Consider the following 21,605-nt stretch of genomic DNA (forward strand, 5'->3'; position numbering starts at 1 on the left):
TGGGCCATACTTTTAAAAAAACATTTTTTCTGAAAAAGTTTAGAGGGCCCCGGCCTTCTCAGACTTCCCAGAAAATTTGGGAAAATGAACCACAACATTTCAGTTTAGTAAAAAACAAAAGATAGAATTTTAAAAACCAAAAAAAAGCCACTAAAGGGCGGAAAAGCCTTACTGTATCCCGGGGAACAATGAAAAAAGATGGGGTAGCCCCTAAAAAAGGACTTTTTTATCCAGTAAGGGCCTGCCTTTCAACCCTCACTTTCTGTGCGGGGCCATTTTCCTCGTGGGCCCTCCTATTTTTGCAAACCCAACCCCGGCCTGGGCAGCTGAGTCGTAGTTGGAAATAAACTAAACTCCCCCGGCGATTTAAAGTTTTGGGCTCCGGGCCTACCCTTTAGTTAAAAACCTGAGATCTTAAAAGAATTCTTTGGTGTGAATAAACAGGCCCAAATCTTATGCCGATGCCCTGTAGTTTCTCTACGATGTACACGTACTGAGGGGATGCGTTCAAATCCATTACATATACTGTTCAACATTGAGTCCAAGGATCGAAGCGGTCACTAAATACCAGTCATACACTTCCTTCATGTAATTTACGCAAGTTAAAAAAACAACTAGGTTCGGCGTTTTCAAAACGTGCTATCAAAATAAATTGCAAATGATAAATTCATCAACACCTTCTAAAGCACATTGAAATAACTTATTGTCAAATACTGTATTCCTTCTCTTCTCTTTTATCGCAATTATAGAATTTCAAAATATCATAAATCTAAGTTTGTTGTGGTATGTCGTTTCAGATGTTTGACATTATCAAAGTCTTATCGACCTTCGTGATGATATAACTGAACATCTGAACTCCATACCTTCCTATGAAATAGCAAAAATCAACCACTCTAAAAATCATGATATAATTTCAATTATGCGGTATTATATGATGTGAAGTCAATGGGTTAATTTTACTTACTTTTGTATGCGTTGACTATCATTTCCTAACAATCAAAAAGTGTGAATGGCATTATTTTGAAATTTACACTCATAATTGTTTGTAAACGATTCTAATTGCGGGATATTTTAATATATCATAATTTAATTGAAATGTACTTCACTTAATACTTCTGTTTTTTCATAATTTTCTATGTTACTTGTTATGCTAATAATACACGTTCTGGTTTGTTAACACCATTCAATCACGTGCAACGTCTTTCAATCCTTTTTCCCGATTCCATTATAATCTATCGGTAAAGTGTTTTGAATGAAAATAAAATCCCTGTCTGACTTTTTAGTTGTCAATTTTATAAAATAGCAAGTGAAACTTAAATAAAGGTTTTAACAATATAACTACATTGATTAATGATAAAATATTCTTTTTGCAATTATCAGTTAAATGTGCATGCGCAACAAACATTGTCAAAAAACATAGAAAAAACACATAACACAAAAAGCAGTTCATCAAAGTTCAATAACTCAATTTCACGACAGATTAAATCTTAAGATATGGCAATAAGTCATGACAAACACTCGCATACACATGCTAATATTTATAGTGTTTCGTGTGAAAAGTTGATTTGTGTAATGACACATACGTCATGACTATCAAATATATCTACTGGTTTGCATAAATATTGTCTTGTTCCTTAGGAGTATCATCAATGCCTTTATTAGATTTTGTCTTCACATAATCTATATCGGCATATTCTGTAGGGGTATCTCGCCGGTTGGCAACTGCTGCTTTTGATGGAGTCTCATTTGGATCAAAGTCAAGATCAGCATATAGTAATTGTCCGTCCTGTGCATGTTGGGGCTTAAAAGTAAATCAAACACAAACATAAAATATACTTATTTTCCAGATTTCATAATATTAAAATCTAAATTTATACTTCATCTGATGAAAAGCTGTTACAAAAATGTTCAGTCAAGTAAATTATTATATCAAATATGCAGATGACCTTACGCAAGCCATCACATCGTCTCTATATAATTATAAACAAAAGAAAATGTGTTAATTCTATCCACACCTTTTCCGTCTTTGAAGAAGAAGCTGATGCTCCTGTTTTGTTTACTTGCGCATATGTATTGTCCGAGTCTTTAATCGTTTTCTTTTTGACTGGTTGAGAATATACAGGTACTTCTGCCTCGTTCTCAAGCGCATGCGCATTCTGATTAAGATTTCCCAAAGGACGAACCTCCGGGTTTTGTTGAGAAAATCTGCAATCGTATACACAGGACCATGATTCTTATGTTTGTTTTAAAAGATTAAAACTAGATTTAAATTGAACAGTCTAAATTGTAACATGGCACACATATCTCTGAAATATACAAATCATTAAAAAGCTTTTAGTAATTACAATGTAATGTGAGAAAGTAATCAAATTTTGATCGTTAATGCATATGATATATTAAAAAAGTCAACGAAAAATAAATACACATGTATGCACATATACAGTTACAGGAAAATTAAGCATTTCCGTTTCTTTTCACTACCTGAAACAAAGGTCTTAAATAAACGTTTACAAACAATCTAATTCTTTGATAAAGTATTTATCAATTGTAAAGGGACACTTACACTTTATCTCCCGCATGCTTGTGATAATCTACCCGGCGTTCCCTCTCTTCTGTAATGTTGAAGAAAAAATATATAAAAGAAATGCCAACATAACTAATAATGCCGTTTGTAAATACAAAGAAAATGTAATGGATAAACGTTATTAAACAGAAATAAGCTTAGAATTAATATTGTTGCCAAAGTGTCCAACGAAAAAAGACACTTATGCAGACGTGTGGCTTGCTTACACGATACTCTTGTACAAAGTTATACATGCTCGTGGTTAAGTTGTTAAGCTCAGCCCAAGGCCTTTTAGTCAAAGGACATGTATCATGTACCGTACTACAAAACAGCTGGTTTCATCATGTTCTCATCATGATCGAGCTAAAATATTGTGTTGATTTAAACACTGTACGTGTATGTCGTTCATTTGTATGCATATTTTTGTTTCCTGAATAATAAGGAATAATATGAACGCAAAAAACAGCGTTGAACAATTACAACGCCTTTTTCATCCATCGTATGAATTCGGTTACTTTCCGTATTCAATGAATACTTCTAAAATTGACAATGCATAATTCTTTTCTAAATAATTGTCCCGTTCCTGGACGGCGATATATACAACTATCAAGATTTGATCATTTATACTCGTACATTGCATGTGCTAAGCCAATCAGAATGGAGAATTTAATACCACATAATAACAAAATGGATGACAAAAGACCTCAAAAAGTTGCGCCGTTGGAACAGCAGTCTGCAATGTTTTTATTTTATTTATTAGGAAAAACATTTCCCCTATTGTTCAGGAAGGAGTCAATTTGACGACAAAATTTGGAATACCCGGAAGAATTCTCGCATTTAAGGAAATGCTAATACTTATGTAATATCGACATTTGACAACATATATAAGGCACTGCAAATGACGCCGTTTTTCAGAGAAGATATAAAGTCAATCTTACCTGTAGACTTTAGGCGTTTTTTCCTGATGACAGCAAACAAGACCGCTATGACAATGATACCGACCACAAGTACACATGCACCAAGTATTATCCAAATTATGGATTTGTCCGAGTCTTGGCCAGCTTCTTTCTGTTTATCATTGTATTTACTGTCTTTATCGGCTTTTTCTTTATAAATATGAATAATTTCCTTATGATTAGCTGATGACTTACTTAGATTAATTAACATGAATTTCACGTTTATGATTATTATTTGATAATGTATTTTAACGCAAAGAAACATATTATATCTATATGAAATCAATTTGTATCAAGGGTACAAATTGAGATTTGTTTAGTAAAACTAAAAAGAGACGTGAGATGAACAGGTACATATGTAAGCTGTTAACAAGTATTATATCGGAAAGAAAATTGAATCATTTAAATGGAAACGCTTTAAATTATGAAACATAGTATTAAAAAACAAACGACATTCTTCTTTTCAAATTGTAACTTTTGTAAATTTGTAAATTTATCACTCTGTTTAACAAGGCACGGATTCTTGTTTTTGGAAACTAGAGTAAATTATTAAAAGAAAAACTACTAAAACAAACAAATGGAATGTAAAACCATTACCTATCATGTGTACAGTCAGATATTTGTGATAAACTTTTGTCTGATAGTAAACCTGGCACATAAAACGTCTGTTTGGAACTTCATCAGTATCAATATTTAATACGCAGTTTGGTGACAAGTCACATTGCTTCTTTGTTATGTTTTCATTACTTAACTCTTCAATCCATGATATATTTGAGGCGGGAACGCTTTCAGCTTCACATTTTACATGTTCCCGCTCTCCTTCAGAAATATTCAATGTCGATCCAGATATATTGAACTTTATAACTGGAGGGAATGAAATTTGATTTCAATACAAAATCATGTTTGTCATAATTAAAGATTGGTATAATCGGAATATGTATCTTGATGAAAAGCTCATATATACAGAAACAGATAAAAACACAAACGCAGCAACAAATAAATCAGAAAAAGGTTACTTAGATTACATTACAATGGAACAAAATATCCCAACTGCGATATTTCACATTCTAAATCTACGTTTGTAAATAAATATAATGCTTATTAAATTGTTGAAAAAAAGTGGCAGCGACTTACAAGTTTAAACGTTTTATTCGTCTTTTGAGCAACAATTTTTTATGCTTTTCAGGTGTCTATCTAAATATTAATTGTGATCTTTATCAACAGAATTAACGAAATGTCTAGAAACTTACAAGGCAGAAGTATTTTGACAGTGTCTGTAAGGTCAACAGGAAACTCGTCACACTCAACTTTACACGTTACATCTGTACCATTGTTTTCTTCACTGACATTCAAGTTTACTTCATACACAGTATTCCACGCACCATGGGGTAAACTTATATTCTCTGAAGACTTTTCTGATGCGATGATACCTTTTGGAGCTTTAAACTGAACGTTGCAGACTGGATTCGAGCTATACACAGTGCAAATAGCATACATTTGACTGTCTGCATCAACTTTGACTTCTAACATCACATCCGTTGGAGGAACTAAACAAAACAAGAAATTAAACATACATACCATTTACTGTTATTGAAATAATTTTCATTTAATACAATATACGTTTTCATGTTACGGGCTGAAAGTAAAAGTTGTTTATTCCAGATAATATTTGTTTGTTTTTCTTAAGAAAGTACACATGTTTTGAAGCAATATCATCACATTGCTAACATCAGCTTGTAATTACAGTAAAAACTTGCTAATGAGACCACTGAAGAGACTTCGCAAATAATAGCGTTTCTGTCCCATTAATGAGTCCGGTCAGACAGAATTAATCATGAATTACAAGTGAAAAGATTCTAAAATATAGGCGCACTCAGAAGATTATGAATGGAATTGGATAAACTGTAGTACACACAGAATTTTAAAGAAATCTTTTACAAAAAACTTACAAAGATAGTTAACTTGTTTTGGTGGTGAACAGTCCCGCACAATTTTGTACCATTCGTTATATCGACAGCACGTGATGTTTTCTTTGTTCCATTCTATTTTGAATGTGGTCAAAGTGATAATGTTGGTATTTAAAGATGTAGTCGAATTATAATAATGTGAGTTTGCAGTCGATACTTCTGAACCAGAAATACTTAAATACACATTCGGATTGGGTCTTCCATCATTCAACGTACATGTGATGTTAACAGCTTCTCCGTTTCTTAGAATTTCCGGCACCGAAAATTGAAACGTTGGTGGTTCTGTAAATATACAAATAAAGGTTGTATCTCCTTTAATAAAACAAAAATATCAAAGTAAAAAATGAGTGCGATTAGAATAATCAACTTATTTTGTTGATACATGCAGTTTTATTTCAAATGCAAATATCATTTTCTTTCATTTAAGAATAAAAGAAATAAAAATGTTTAAAAAAATGATAATAACATTTGGCATTGTGAGTTTTCAGAAGTGTAATAATATTCAAACATACCATCTAAATGCACATGAATTAGCATAATATACTTACTTGTAACAAACATCTTAGCAGTAACACTTAAAGGTGACGACAATGCATCGTTCATGACGGAAAATATCACATTTTCCATGTGATGGTGGTCCCTAACCGTGAAGAATACCATAAAAGTTGTTGAATTCAATTTTTGAGGAGGCTTTGTCTCATTTCCAATATACATGGTAACGTTTAGAGGACGGGAGCCACCGTGTATCTCACAGGCAAGTTTGAACATCTCATTATCCTCACCAACAACACAGTCAGTGCAATTTTCTATGTCTTGTAGACCTACTATTACAGGTACACTTGGTGGATCTAAAACATTATGCATACTATTTTTAACAATATAAACAGATAATATCCTTTTTGGTACATAAATATTTGGATATTTTGCTCTATACTATACTGATATCTTTAAACAAAGACACATTTAGACAGACCTGAAGATAAATAAATCTGTACACGCACTTGTTGAGTTTATGTATACATGTATTTGCACACTAAACAACGTTTCTAACGCAAAACCTATGTAATTTTTGTTAATTATAATCTAATTACTGATTCATTGTCTTGTAATGTACAAATAATAATAATAATAATAATAATAATTGTCGCTTACACCGGTTATTATTACGATACACATACACATCCGTAAATCTTTTAATTACGAACTACTATTTGTTATAAAAATATAACATTTTTGTTAAAAACGAAATAGTATTTGTAAAAAAAACATTTGTTAAAAAAGGTAATAACATTTGCTAAAAGCAAAATATTATTTACGAATGACATTTTGTATTTACGAAATGATATAACTAAATCAACGTGTCGTTAAATAATGAAATGGTATTTCGTAAAAGTGAAATAGCATTTTGTTACAAGAGCTGTTCAGAGGAAAGTTAATGTAAGAAAGAAACCTTATAGGAGTTATGGACCTTGAATAATGACCTTGCCTTATTGATGAAGAAGACACGATTTTAGTTTTAATAATATAAGTTCATAAATTTATAATTAAGTTTTCATGCAGAACTTAAAAGTAAGTACCTTCAGAAATTTTGAAGATTAAATACTGCATGCAAAACTTTAACAAAACATCAAGTTCAAATCGGACAATAGTTTTGTCAAAATTCGTGTAAAAATAAAAATGTCATAGATGTCAGTTTGTGGGCAATCGCATAATATAAATAATCATAATTAATGTGTTTCGCTCACATTACTTCAACAAGTAGAACTGGCCGCCCGTTATGTTTAAATAACTGCGTTACATTCATGTGCAAGAGAGTACTAAATGATATATTAAATTATATTAATATGTTGCGTTAGAATTGTCTTTCAATTGTTTATCAATATTACTTATACACTCCTTTATTAGTTTTTTTAAAATACAAATTGTATTTCTGCAGAAGTTTCTGCAGATGTTTCATCATATTTTTATGTTGCGTTAGAAGTATCTTTCAGTGTATATCAATATTACTTTTTACACTCCTTTTTATAAATAATAAATACAAATTGTATTTCTGCAGAAGTTTCTTATGGTCTTAAGATATATTTCAGTTTAGAAACATACACAAACCTGGTAATTTCACGGTTATAAAATCTGTGTATCTTGCGGAAGAGCCACAATAAACACCATAATCTCCATTCATAGAAATATTGAACATGAATATTGTCAACACATATTTATTATTTTGCTCAGATGTCTCTTCGTAACTACCACCAACCAATGACAATATTTTGTGTTTCCCTCCGACGGAATGTATCCATCTACGTTCGAAACTAGAACTATTTTGCATCACATCAGTTGACGGATAATATTCGATTTTCACGGTTCCATTAACAATCACCTTTTCAGATCTGAGGTAGACGAGTCCACACGAATTGTTTATAGCTTAAAATAAAATATAGTAAGGCAAATGCTAATTTAATTTGTGTTGATATAAACATTTTTGGTTCAGACAATAAATAATGTATCATATAAATAAATATTCAATAAGCAATTACAGTGAGATAATGTAAATATAAAAAAATGATAATTGATTATGGCTAGTTATAGATAGTGGCTACCTGTTTACTTATAAGCATCGAAATACATTGAAACATTAAAGAAAATTAAATATGCAGCAACAATATTTATTCTACAATACCTTCAAGCGTAAGTTCCCCAGCGTTCATCCAGCAATGTATAGTCTCATTATAATAATGAATACGGTAAAATCCCTCGTCTTGGTTTTTCTCACTGTCAGTTAAAATCAGGTAGTAAATCCTATTTTTCTCATATTGTATAAACTTGTTGTTTAAAGGAAGCGTTTTCCATTGCTCTATTCCATTCATGCTGCGCTGCCATTCAAGAATTGCATTTGGATCATACATGTCGGGGGAAAAAGAAAATTCGACATACCGTCCTAGTATTGTGGGTTTGTCAATAGTCAATTGACCACACTTACTCAAACCATCGTTACCTGTAGAATAATTCCATCATCAACTAAAGCATTCACATTTTATTTTACTGAATTCATGCCTCGTTAATATGATCATTACACTTTACCGATTTTCAAATAAGTCACCCCTTTCGAAAGTTATCGCTATATGAACCCATTCTTATATTCCATTGTTTTATACTGAAAACAGTTATTTTCATTTTTTTCTGATGTTTTTCTTGTCATATCGGCGGATATTTGATTTGTAACAACACGGAAAGAGAAGGAATATCACGGGGGAGGAAGTGTTACAGTAGGATAAAGACTTGAAATAAACAGGCCAATACTTGCTAATTGGCAAATTGTTTGAAAAATTTACTCAAAACTATCAGATTTTAAGCAAGAGGCGATGAAAAAATGGACTATGAATTAGTTTTTGACACATAATAGAATATGTAAGGCAAGCTGAATTATTAAATATTAATTTACCACCAAAACTCACTTTTTTCAATGAAAATTACCATTTTTGACGAATGTTTTTGCATTATATACAATAAATTTCCGACGAACCCCGTGACAGTTATCACAAGAAGTCATTGATAAGTTATCATAGGAACTCTATTCCTCGTGTAACACTTCCTCCCCCGTGAATATGCCGGTCTTTAAATACAGTTTGCAGCGGAAAATCAATGTAAAGCGCAAAGAAATTGTGATGACCAACATTGCTTCCTTGTTCATATTTTGAAAATGTCGGCATATTTCTGTTTCTTATAACATTTAAATACGTCACATTTGATGCAAGGAACATTTCCTTGCGATGCACGTGAATGAAATTGTCATTTGTAATTTTATCCCGCATGGTTGATTTTAATACGATCGCTTGGATTCAATTTGTTGATGTTATAGAAATAACAGTCCGAATATTATGTAAGAAAAGAGTGTTAACATAGATAAGACCTTTCGAAACAAGGTTTTTTAAGGGGTGACTAAGTAGAAATTTGGTTAAGTATATTCTATTTTGATTTTATATATAAATATGATTTAAAACAATAACATTTATAATAATAATATATGTCATAAAAATATTCTTCCTGAACGTTTTATAGGTACAAGGGGTATATTTTAATTAGTGGCAACAGCTCAATTTAACCATTATTAGCACATGAAAGTACATGGATTGTATAACCACTGGAAAAAATATAAATTTTTCTAACCAACAATCTATTCGCATGATGCGCACATGCAATAAAATATATGCAGGTCATTTCAATACATGTAGTTTTGTTAACTTGTTAAAAACATGGCCGGGTGACATAAAGATTTGAGAGAGGAGCAGAAATATTATTGCAAAATTCAAGAGTTATGCGGTAAATGCTCGTCAGAAATCAAATCAGATCTATATTAAGTTTATGACAAAAATGACCTTCCATATCGTACAACTGTCAGGTGGGTGTAAACGTTAAAGGAAGGGAAAACTAATGTTTAAGATGATCTTTGCCCTGGGCAGTCAATTTCGGTTACCTCTAAAAAAGACACCAGCACTGTCAACGCCATAAATGATTAAGATGCAAGATTTACCGTGAAGAAATAAGTGAGATATCGGGCCTAAGTGCGTCATATGAAAAGTGTGTGTCCACTGGATCCAGCATTTGTCTTCCTCAACTGTTCACCATTCTCATCGATTCGAAAATTTGAGAAACACTTGATATAAATTGCCTCTATGATTTCAAACATATTAAGTGACATATAAATTTGATAAACCCGACCTTTAAATTAGAAAAAAAACTGTATAACTTGCATCAGACTTCGTGAAGATAAATATGATTTTGATGATGATGAAATTTTCTACGATGGGTGTAATGATACTTCCCATGCTGATGATGGAAATGATAAAGAATTTTGACGATGAATGTAATAATTTAAGTGCTGATGATTATGAAGTGAAGTTAAATGATACTGATTTTGATGATGATGATGGTGATGACGAAAGAGGTAATCATGGTTTTAAATGAAGACGTTTGAGTTGGTTTGTTTATTTAAATGGCGGACGTAATGATCATTGCAATGACGATGATCGAGGTGATGCTGATTTTGATAATAATGGTTGTCATCATCATGATAACGACTGCAATGATGATGGTGGCTGTAATTATATTTTGATGATAGAGGAGTTTTAAATTATGATTTTGAAGATGACTGGGATGAAAGTGATGAAAATTATAAAGTGATGATGATGATGATAATAGTGAGTTTGATGATTATGGGCATGATGATGCGTTTGATAATGATAATGTTGATGACGATTGAGGCAAAATTGTTATTACCTTTGGTGGTGAAATTGATGATGATCTAAGCGTTGTTTATTAATAATCATTTTTTTTTAAATTTGTCTTTTGACGTATTATCTGTGATATGCAGGCTTCATAACCTCTGATCCCCTTTCAAAATTCCATTTTATCTAGTTCCGCCAATTGTTTTCTGGTTTTTTACTTGGGGACCATATGCCGCTTTTCATTGAATGGCACGAAAATGTGACATTGAAGGTTCTATGATAACCACCATATGAACACATCTGCGAATGTATCAAAATTCAAAATCGTATCAGTTCATGTTAAATGTTGAATTCTGCTAAAGCCGGTGCTAGGGGGCGTGGACGGTAATTTGCACTTTACAGTACCGTCCATGAACATGCTCAATCACACCGAGCCTGCAACATTTTCAATTTTGCCGTGTTGGGCTTTCTTCATGAATTCTTATTTTCTATATTTCATGATATTGAGAGAGACAACATTTTTAAAATTGATGCACGTTGTTGAAGAATTAAGCTTACGAAAGCTCTATTTATTTGTATAAAGTTCTGATATAAACTTATTTTCGTCACATGATAAAAAGGACTCACATGAAAAAAAAACTCGATTTGGGATTATTCCAATATTTTTCATTATTTTCGGTTAATAACCCATTACCTCATATAGACGTCTGTTTACGCCTTTTCACCCCAACCCTACTTTTGAAGCCTCAAATAGTAAACAAAATTCCCTATTTAAACCCAGACACTTGTTTTCGCGAGAAATGGTGTTAATATAAGTAAATAACACTTTTTCGGCACCATTCCCTATCAAATAGATACATCAAGGCGTGGCAAGAAAGAGCATAAGCCCATTCTGTTTGGGGGTTTGAAGGTGGTCGGCGGACCCCCTCATCTCTAAGAAAATTTTGGACTTGTGAGAGGCTAAAAATAATCCCAGGTCAATCATAAAGTAACGTGTAACAAACGCCGAAAAGCTTTCGACTCTATCTCAATCAATTGAGAAGTTACATCACTTAGAAATCAGTTTTGATGGAAACATTAACGCAAAATAGTGATTTTGAGTAATTTTTAGATGTCCCTTTGTTGTCATGGTAGCAGGAAATTTAAGATTAAGTATGTGGTTACAATGGTCATGTGAACATTAGTGCCAAGGTTGAGCTGTATTGAAGCTTTATTTATAGTTTCATGGCAATTTGAGTTTGAAACAGGAGTCTTTTCAGTCATGTGTCTATGCTCCGTTTTTCACAGAATGCTCATTAAGTAATGAGTGAATGACATAGCCAGTTGTGCAGGCTATCAGAAGGTAGTGATTCTGAAATTTTTTACACCTTGAAAAGTTTGTGATTGGTAGATACCACAATTGCTCATTCAGCAGCTAAGGAACCCACATACTTAGTACGCGGACACTCTTAAGAAATACAAAGGCTACAACACTTTGGTTATTGTTAACAGGTGTCTTAGTTCATGAAGCCCAGGTAAACATTTTTGTGGTACATATAACGTCTGATTTAAGCAGTAGAATCGACAAATATGCTAAAGCAGTAGAATAGAAAACAAAAACAAACAACAACAAAAACAAAAACAATCACCCCAATAAATTGAATATACCCATTCACAACAAGAGCAACGAAAACTCTGTATAATCAAGGTAACAGAGGTTATAAGTAGCTTAAGAATGTATGTTGTTGTGTAAGTGTCATGTCTGTCTGGTCAAACGGTCATTGCTTAATTGAAATTGAACACAGTATTGAAGAAAATGAAAGTTTGTTATACAGTCCGACCCCGGTTATTCGACAACCCATTATTCGAATACCCGGCATTATCCGAAGTTGATCTACGGTCCCGTTTTCATCTCTATGTAAACTAATATAAATACCAACGTATTATTCGAAATGCATTATCCGAATACCCCCTATTTTTCGAAGCAAAATTTCGGTCCCTTTTATATCATTATATAAGAATTTCACACCTATTATTCGAAGCCAGACTAATTGGCACTAATTGACTCGATGACCGTCCCGACTTGTGAAAAACTTTGCGGAAAAACTTCAAACAACGGTGCATGTATTTAGTTAATCGTGATAATAACGATTTGCGAGTACATTTTCAACTTTAATAATTACCGAACATAAATTGTACGCTTTTAATTGGACGGTAAAAAGTGTTCAAAATAATTATTTAAATTAAAGAATGAAACTAAACAAATGAAAATAAACTGTGATATTAATTGGACAGTGTTCAAATTAAGATTTTAATTACAGAATGGATTGAAAAAAATAAACAAATAAAAAAGACAACTAGCGAGCTGTGTCATGTTTTTCTTTATAAATGTGAATTCCCAGTTTCTATTTCAAATCTGTGCAATATTTCTACGTTAGCACAAGATATTCTGGCTGAGCAATCTTGGATGTTTAATATTACCGAAATGTGTCTGTGAAAATTACATTTAGAAGTGAAAAATAATATGACTTTTCAAGTTGCTTGTTTATATTTTGACGAAGATGAAATATTTATATTGCTTGTATAATGTTGAATACATTTGTAATGTATGTACATGTATATCTATGATTTAAATCCTGCGCTTGTTCTTTTCTCTTATACAGAAGATGACAGCGATATTTTTAATGTTCATGCATGTTTATATTAACCTATACGCTATATGGAAATATAAAAATGCAAGTAGTTATGTTTAAGTTAACCATAAAAATATTTTAAACATTTATCATTGTTTATTTGTTTTTTCGATTGATTACCGGTAACAGATGAGTTGTAAACTTTTAATTTCGCTAGAATTTGCGATATGGTCAAGTGGTGTAGTTTTCGTCTATCACTATGTTCGGATTTGGATTATTCGAACCCATCGATTTTTCGAAGTAAATTTTCAGTCCCGGGAACTTCGAATAATCGAGGTTAGACTGTAATAACAAACGTCCAAGCAATTGCATCTTATGCAAAACAACAACTCTCAGTCTAACGTTGTGAAGCTTTATTATTTTGTTTTTGTTTTTTGTTTTGTGTGTGTCTGAAATGAAAAACAAATGAAACAAAGTCGGGAAGTTCCCTTTTTGGCTATGCCATTTTTCAGTGCTCATAAAACAAAATAATATTGATACAGTCGAAACTTTCATTATAGCTTTATTCTTTGATTGATGGTTGCCATTTTAAATAATATTTGGTCATTGTTCAGTACTCGGTCAACCTTAACGGGTTTAAATTTCTTGTATGACTAACCACTGATTATAAATTTTACCGCGAGGGGTCGACCGACTACTAATCTGAACCAGTAGTAAGGGTTAAATGATCATGAGACTCAGTGTATGATATCAATTCCTAGAACAAAATAGAAACAAGCGACACTTGTAAAATATTTTAATAAATGTGCATCAATTATTATTTTTATGTGTTTATATAATTAGAATTGATCATATTAGGCCATTATCAAATGATACAGAAACAAAATGCAAAAATTACCGATTATCAAAGTAAGGCCATTTAAAGGTCAAGGTCAGATCAACCTTTTAGAATGCAATGTCCAAAAGGTTGTTTTGTTTTAGTATGAAAATATTGGATTGATATGTTACCAAGTTACAGCCAAAAAAAGTGATTGATAATCAGTGGAAATGAAATAATTTGTGCTTCCAGGTCAAGGTCATACATGGGACAATTAAGTCATTCAATTATAAATAACAAAGTTAAAGCCAAAAGCTTAAAGAAGAAGAAAAAAAAAAGAACATTTCTTTGATTTGACATTGATAGTCAAGGGCACCTTAAGGTCAAGTTACGTCTAAAAAATTAAATTTGTTTGGAAGCAATTATTGTTTTTGTCCAAGTTTAAATCAGATCCGTATATGATTAACTAAAAAGTGACAACTTAACAAAAAATCATAATATTATCTTGACGGTCAAGGCCATTTAAAGTTCAAGTCCAAGTCATACTTTATGAAAGTCTTGTCCAAAATGTTGTTTTGGCAAAGTATAAAGATATTCCATTAATCAATTACCACGTTACAGTCAATAGCAGCAAAATCAGTGATCATTCAATAATACAACCTCAAATGTCAAGGTCAATTTGAGTTTTATATACATAAAGGTCTCATCCTTAAAATTGTTCTGTTATAATATAAAGTCAATCCATTCAATAATAATAAAGTTAAAGCCAGTTACAGAAAATAAAAGATTGAAATTTCAATAATGACCTTCAAGGTCATTTATGTGAAGGTCAAGGTCTGACTAGTTACTCTGAAGGTCTATCCTGACATAATAATAACTGTAACAGTACCTATATTTATTATTTCCCATAACAAGTCGAGCTTATAAATGAGGATTAACAATGGAGAATATTTTTTTTAATCAGACCTTTATCCTGATCGTTAAATCTAAATGAGCACAAGACTTGCATTACAAAACCGATACTCTCTCTATATACAGCAAAGCTGACGAATACATCAGGTGTTTAACAGTAGCAAGCTATAACCATTTATTCATTTATTCCGTTCTATTTAAATGTAACATTACGACAACATTTGTTTCGAAAACAAGTCTGACCCCCTTAATTAAATGCAAATTACATTATATACTACAATAGGTATCATAGCTTATAGTTCAGCCGATTCAAATTCGCTAGAGCTGATGAGAGTTTGTTCCTGCGCTCCTATTACAACATGAGCATATTGTGAAAAATGGCTGTTTTCATTGAAAAGCCTTAAGTTACAAGTTCGAATTGCTATAAAACTATGAACAAATGCTTCGATGCTAAGCAAACATAGCACAAATGTAAACAGCAAGTTTTATTAATTACACTATGTGACCACCTATAGTGTTTAAAATTTTAGACATGGCATATCTACTTTGTGGAGTTAAAACATGTTTATTTTCTTTTTACAAAACGACTGTGTAGCAAACATCAATATTTAAAAAAGATACATATTTGCTCACCACATTTATTGATACCACACCTGTCCCACGTTCCCGATATTAAACACCAGGGTTCGTTATGTCGTACAGAACGACAGAAGTTAGCTGCGTCTGACGTTGTGGCATCTGGGAAGTCACTCGCATTGTATGTACTAGACTGATCCCATCGTAAACACGGTATTCCATTAACAGTCGTCTGCTGATGGCCGTCGTACTCCGAAACTGTAGTGTTATAACAGTCTAGAACTACTCCTAATGGGTAGAGTAATAAACAATTAAAGTAGACCTTGGCTAATGAGCATTATAAGGAACTGTAAAAATGACAGCATAGGGCAGTTATATGCCTTAAAGATATACCCTGCTCATCTTTGAGTAAAATTTTTTAATCAAAGAAATTTGTTAAATCTTACTGAATATGTCTAATTTGAATTAAAAATGAATTAACTATGTATTGGAAGTCACGTTCCCTATTACAGGACAAGTAAAGTTGGTCTTCTCTTAAAAAAACTGCCAGTTTCTTTAACACACTATTTATTCATATTGTGACCACCTATAGTGTGTACAGTTTTAAACATGACATTTCTACTTTGTGTGAAGTCAAAAAATTTTATATTTACAAATAGACCGTGTAGCAATTACCAATAATTCCTGATATCAAATTTGAGCATAGTATATCTTTAAAGGTCACCTGTATGCAAAGTTAAATAAAATTTAACGTGTGGTTTTGGATATATTTCTAAACTAAAACTTTGCTTAATTAGCAGAGTTTTTTTTCAGAAATGAGGAAACTCTGAATAATCTATAATATCATCATTATGAAAATTGTTTTTCTATTGCTCATTGTTAAGAAACAAATTATAACATTCAAGTAACAAATTACACGAGCAAAATGATTGTTTCTAAACAAAATGATTTTTAATATGTATAAAATGTTACCGTACCCACCACTTTAAATACTTGTCTGACCATTTCCAAAAAAAAAGTTTTATTCAATATATCCCTTAAATTATCACAACAAGGGGCTGTTTTCAAATTTTGCTTTTTTTAAAAAAAAATATAATGGTTGATCGTGCGAAATATAAAATACTTTTACCGTGTAGTTTTTATTTTATTAAACTTTGAAAATATCTGGTATCATATTTTTCATTAAATTTGGCATTATTTAGCAAATTAATACCTACAATAATTTTATGATTAAAACACTTTTTACCTCCATAAGGGATCTGAGAGATACATAAATAATGTTAAAAAGAAAAATAAAAAATTCCCCTTCTGGGGTTTGAGCCCATGGTCTCAATGTCAATGCAGTATTTGCTGTCTCCGAAATGGAAAAAAAACGGTATACTGAAATAAAGTGACCCATAGAATAATGAACCGCCCGATCTATATTTTTTAAGTATATCGACTCCCCGGTCATAAAATTATGACGCCGGTCATTGTATAATGTCCAACCCACATGAAGTAAAATGATCCTCAACCTGTTTTAATAGAGACCACTTGTCAAATGTTTTTATTTTCAAAATATAATAAAATTTAATGACGAGTTGCTAAAAAGAAATGAAGGAAGAAGTTATTCATGGCGTAATTAATTTAATATCTGACTATTTTTTATTTCAAATGCAGTAGCTGTTAGTGGAATGATTTTTACATAATGAATTTTTTTCTCATTTGGTTTTGCACTATATTAGTTGATTTTACTATAGAACCACGAAACAAATTTATTTCTTGACGTTAATTTGTAAGTGTTCTAAAGAAGCTTTAGAAATAAAAAAAAATATTTACAAGAATACGTTTTGTATAAAAGATTGATAAGATATGGTTCTGAAATAAAAGAAAAATCAAAGTAAATATTTCAATTTGAGCGGCTGGCTAGTGGTTAAGGTGTCTGTCTCTAAACCAAGAGGTCAGGGGTTCGAACCTTTCTCTGTTCACGACTATGTTTCTTCATATGGAATAAGTATGTACACATATAAAAAGGTATTTTTGTATAATGACAGGGAAGTCTGTGTTCCATTCGTTTCTCCGGACTAGATTTAAGGCGCAAAAACTTTTGTAATAGTAACTGTACATCATAATTGGGTTTAAGTCTTCTAACTTCTATCATTATAATAGTGATTGGGTCAATTTCTCATATGAGTAATAAGTTCAACTTTAATTATGGATGATAAGGTCGACTTTTATTATGAGTGATTACGTAAACTTCTATTAATTTGTCGCCTCTACGGATTAGTGGCGACATATAGGGATCATTCTCCGTTATAAGTCCGTCCGTCCGTCCGCTCTCACGGGACAGTTATAATGTGACTAGAGGGATAATAGGTAACTGTTCTTTATCTTTTCGCAATGCTCTTTTATGTGGCTTTTTTCTTCTTGTGGCTAAAAAGAACAATAGAGAGACCAATAGAGTAGCCACATTATTACTTACCCGTGAGAACGTCCATCCGTCACAAAACGTGTCCGGACTACACCTCAGAAATTTCTGATGCAATTTCATCCAGACTTTCTGGAATGATTATTACAAATTATAGTCGCGCATATCATCAGAATTTTCCGGTTTAACGGTTTTTGTCGGGACTATAGCACTTTAATATTTTTCATTTTTAAAAGTTGTCCGGACTACTGCTCTTGTACCACTTATGCAATTTCAGTGAAACTTTAAACAATTGATTTGTAGCTCAATTCCTTGTGCATATTGCATGAGTTTTCCGGTTGTTTTTGTTTTTAATGATTTTTATTTTTTAAGGTTGTCTGGACTACTACTCTTATACCACTAATGTCATTTAAATGAAAATTAATAGGATTGATTGGTAGATCAAGTACTTGTGTATAACTTACAAGGTCTTCGCTTTAATGATTTTTGGCTGACTAATTGACCTTGAATAAAAAAGATTTTTTTTTGGCGTTACCAGCTTTACAGAAGTTTGCCTGCACTACTCCCCAGAAGGAGTTCATAAAACTTTTAGGGGAGTGATTAATACCATATCTAGTTGTGCATCTCATCAACATTTTTTATTTTATTGATTTTTATCAGAGTTTTGACCCTTTAATGATTTAGATTTTAAAATTTGTCGGGACTATTCCTGCTATGCAATGTCAATGAAACTTTACAGGATTGTTCGGTAGTTCAAGTTCTTGTACATACTACTCATGTTTTAAGGTTGTCTGAAGGATTTTTTGCCGAAGTACGAACACTGATCGCTCTTGTGAGTAATTAGATCATTTCTTCCGAGTTATTAGGTCAACTTTTTATGATAAGGTGAATATAGTGTGTATTATTTTAAACTCATAATATTGTCAAAGAAGGATTCTCTTTTAGTGGGGAGTCAGTATTCTTTAATGAAAATGAACCCCGGCCATCCTTTATATGAATATTGACATTTCCAGGCATAATATTATGACCCACTACTCAACTTTTACGATGCGAATTTAATACTGTTTAAACCGGTGCAATTGGAATAAGAGATGCTGCACCTTATATCTCATGAATAGAGTCAATCAATCAATGAAAAGATTCATGTAAATCAGCCAATGTAAAATTTAAATCTTCATATATTCTAGAATCTAAGACTACAATGTAGCTCATAGGGAAGGTCTTTGTCATACAAAAGTCAAAAACAATGCAATTACTAATATTGCGACATCAAAAAAGGCTTCCAGTGGTTGATATTCAGTTTTAGGGGTCAATATTCTACAGGTTTCTGAGGGGGTGCTTTTTCTTCAGAGAGACTCGGTATGTCGTAGAATACGGGGTCAACTTTTTCATAATAGAATAATGACCGCGATGTCATTATTCTACAAGTGTCACTACTTCGTTACACCGGTTATGCATTTGCAGTATTACATTTCTTACATCAAAAAAGTGTTAAGGCAACTTTTCTTTAAAATGTTAAATATCAAAGGAGTATCATCGTTTCATAGCAGCATTTGTATCAAGACATATCATAAAACGTTAAAATAAAGTGACAGATACAATAAAACTCCACCTACCGTTGCCTGTCATCATCACTGTTGATAATATAGCCAAAATTACCGTGCACTGAGAGGAAATATTCCTTGACATTTTATATATAGTATAGTATCCAAATTATTGTTTATTAAGATAGAATACACAATTTCAAAAGAAAATGAAAAGTTTATTACTGTAACTTTTAAAATTACTAATGTTTTAAATAAACCTTTGTTTACGATAACATGTAGCGGAATGAATCGTGGGTAAGATCTAATTGTTTTTCAAGTGTGTGACATCCGGCTCACGAAATCGACTACTAATACTCCATCCAACACTATGAATGTAGAGTATATCACATCATATCTGTTGTTTCCCCTGTAATTATCATCAAACACACCTAAAGTGAAAACTTCCTCAATCATTATTTAGTATTAAACTTTTCGTTACATTCGATTAAGTTTTTGGATCAGATAGGTCTAATGGTTGTAGATGATATTGTACTGTTTTGAGGTGGTACAAATGATCGAATGATTACAAATATATTACGTTTAAAAAATCTTACTAGTATTTACTTATATTTTTTTATGTTTGTATTAAAACGAGCAATATTGCAAGTGATGGTAATTGAAACCCACGTCTTTTCAAGGAGACCAGATTTACGATAATTGACCTTGAAAGTTAGTCATGAATTCCCCTGAAAGAATTGTAATAACCTAGTCGTTATAGTGTAAACTCCTACAGGATAGTTTTATTTCCGCTTCCGAAGTGTGTGCGTGCGCGCGTGTTTTTGAGAGCGTGCGTGTGTATGCGAAGGTGTTTGATTGCAATGAAGGTTTTAAGTATCTAACGACATCGGCCCGCGGCTGTCAGTACAGACCTGAAAATGTTACTCGATGGTACATGTAACTGTTTGCAGTGGTAAACAGTTTGACTGTCGAGTTTCCGCTAGTTACCCGTGACTTAGATATTCCAGTTTGTATAAGCAGTCGGTGTTTTATCCTACATATTCATCATAATTCGGTAAGAAGTTGTGACAAATAATATTTTCAATAAGCATTTTTTTATAGTAGCGTTCTTAGCGCCGGTTTAAACAATTGTAAATCCTGTCTGATATTTAAGAACTTGCTGATATTATGCGCATAAAACAAAGAACAATTATGTTTTGGGCAACATCTGAAAAGTAAGGAAGGTAACAATAATAATTAAAATAATAATAATAGTAATAACGATGATAATCATAAAAATAAGAGGTGTCACAGGAGACAGCGAAACTCAACTAATAAAATACTGGACGCAGTAAGGAAGACAAAACTAGGAAAAAATCAATTATGTATTATCATCTATTAGGTAATAGTAAAAATATCATTATTTACATAAATTCCAAGATCAAGGTGAATAATTCTGTAAATAGTCACACTAGAGTTATGAGCCTTGTCACACAACATGTGTGTAATGATAAGAAATATATATTTGATGTTTGAAGTAGAGTCCTTAAAAAGTAAAGAAGTTATAATATTTCTTAAAAAAATCCTAAGTTCAAAGAAAGATAAATCTGAAAATATTGCTTCAAGAGTTAAAAACCTTGTCACATACAATGAAATTGATGATAAGGAATAAATATTTGAAGTTTGAGGTAGAAACCTTTAAAACTAAAGAAGTTATAATAAAATATAACATTTTTCAAGTAAAATAATCTAAGTTTATAGGGAGATAATTTTTGCAATATTGGTGCTAGAGTTATGAACCTTGTCACATAACATGTTGTTAATGATAAGGTACATATATTTGAAGTATAAAATTGATCCCTTTAGAAATAAATAAGTAACAGTAAAAAATATTTTTTTAAGGAAAAGTTCAAGGGGAGATAAATCTAAAAATATTGGTGCTAGAGTTATGACCTTTGTCACATAAGATGTGGTTGATGATAAGGAACATATATTTGAAGTATGAAGTTTATCCCTTAAGAAATAAACAAGAAATAGTAAAAAACAGTAT

The 21,605-nt window shown here is 31.9% G+C and overlaps 1 protein-coding gene across 1 annotated transcript; it reads right to left on the reverse strand.

The window, feature by feature from the left end:
- Positions 1–1,272: 1,272 nt before the first annotated feature.
- LOC132746114 (uncharacterized) lies at positions 1,273–20,027 on the reverse strand. Its single transcript, XM_060735185.1, has 12 exons — positions 19,649–20,027; positions 15,683–15,913; positions 8,164–8,478; positions 7,593–7,907; positions 6,035–6,334; positions 5,469–5,768; positions 4,770–5,066; positions 4,117–4,383; positions 3,502–3,669; positions 2,564–2,612; positions 2,016–2,205; positions 1,273–1,801 (listed from the first exon to the last, which is right to left on the reverse strand). Exons 1-12 carry the CDS (start codon positions 19,719–19,721, stop codon positions 1,604–1,606), a joined length of 2,703 nt encoding a protein of 900 aa, XP_060591168.1. The 5' UTR covers positions 19,722–20,027; the 3' UTR covers positions 1,273–1,603.
- Positions 20,028–21,605: the final 1,578 nt, after the last annotated feature.

Source organism: Ruditapes philippinarum, unplaced genomic scaffold (assembly GCF_026571515.1).
Source record: "Ruditapes philippinarum isolate M1 unplaced genomic scaffold, ASM2657151v2 ctg12340_1_1_1_1, whole genome shotgun sequence".
Taxonomy (NCBI): domain Eukaryota; kingdom Metazoa; phylum Mollusca; class Bivalvia; order Venerida; family Veneridae; genus Ruditapes; species Ruditapes philippinarum.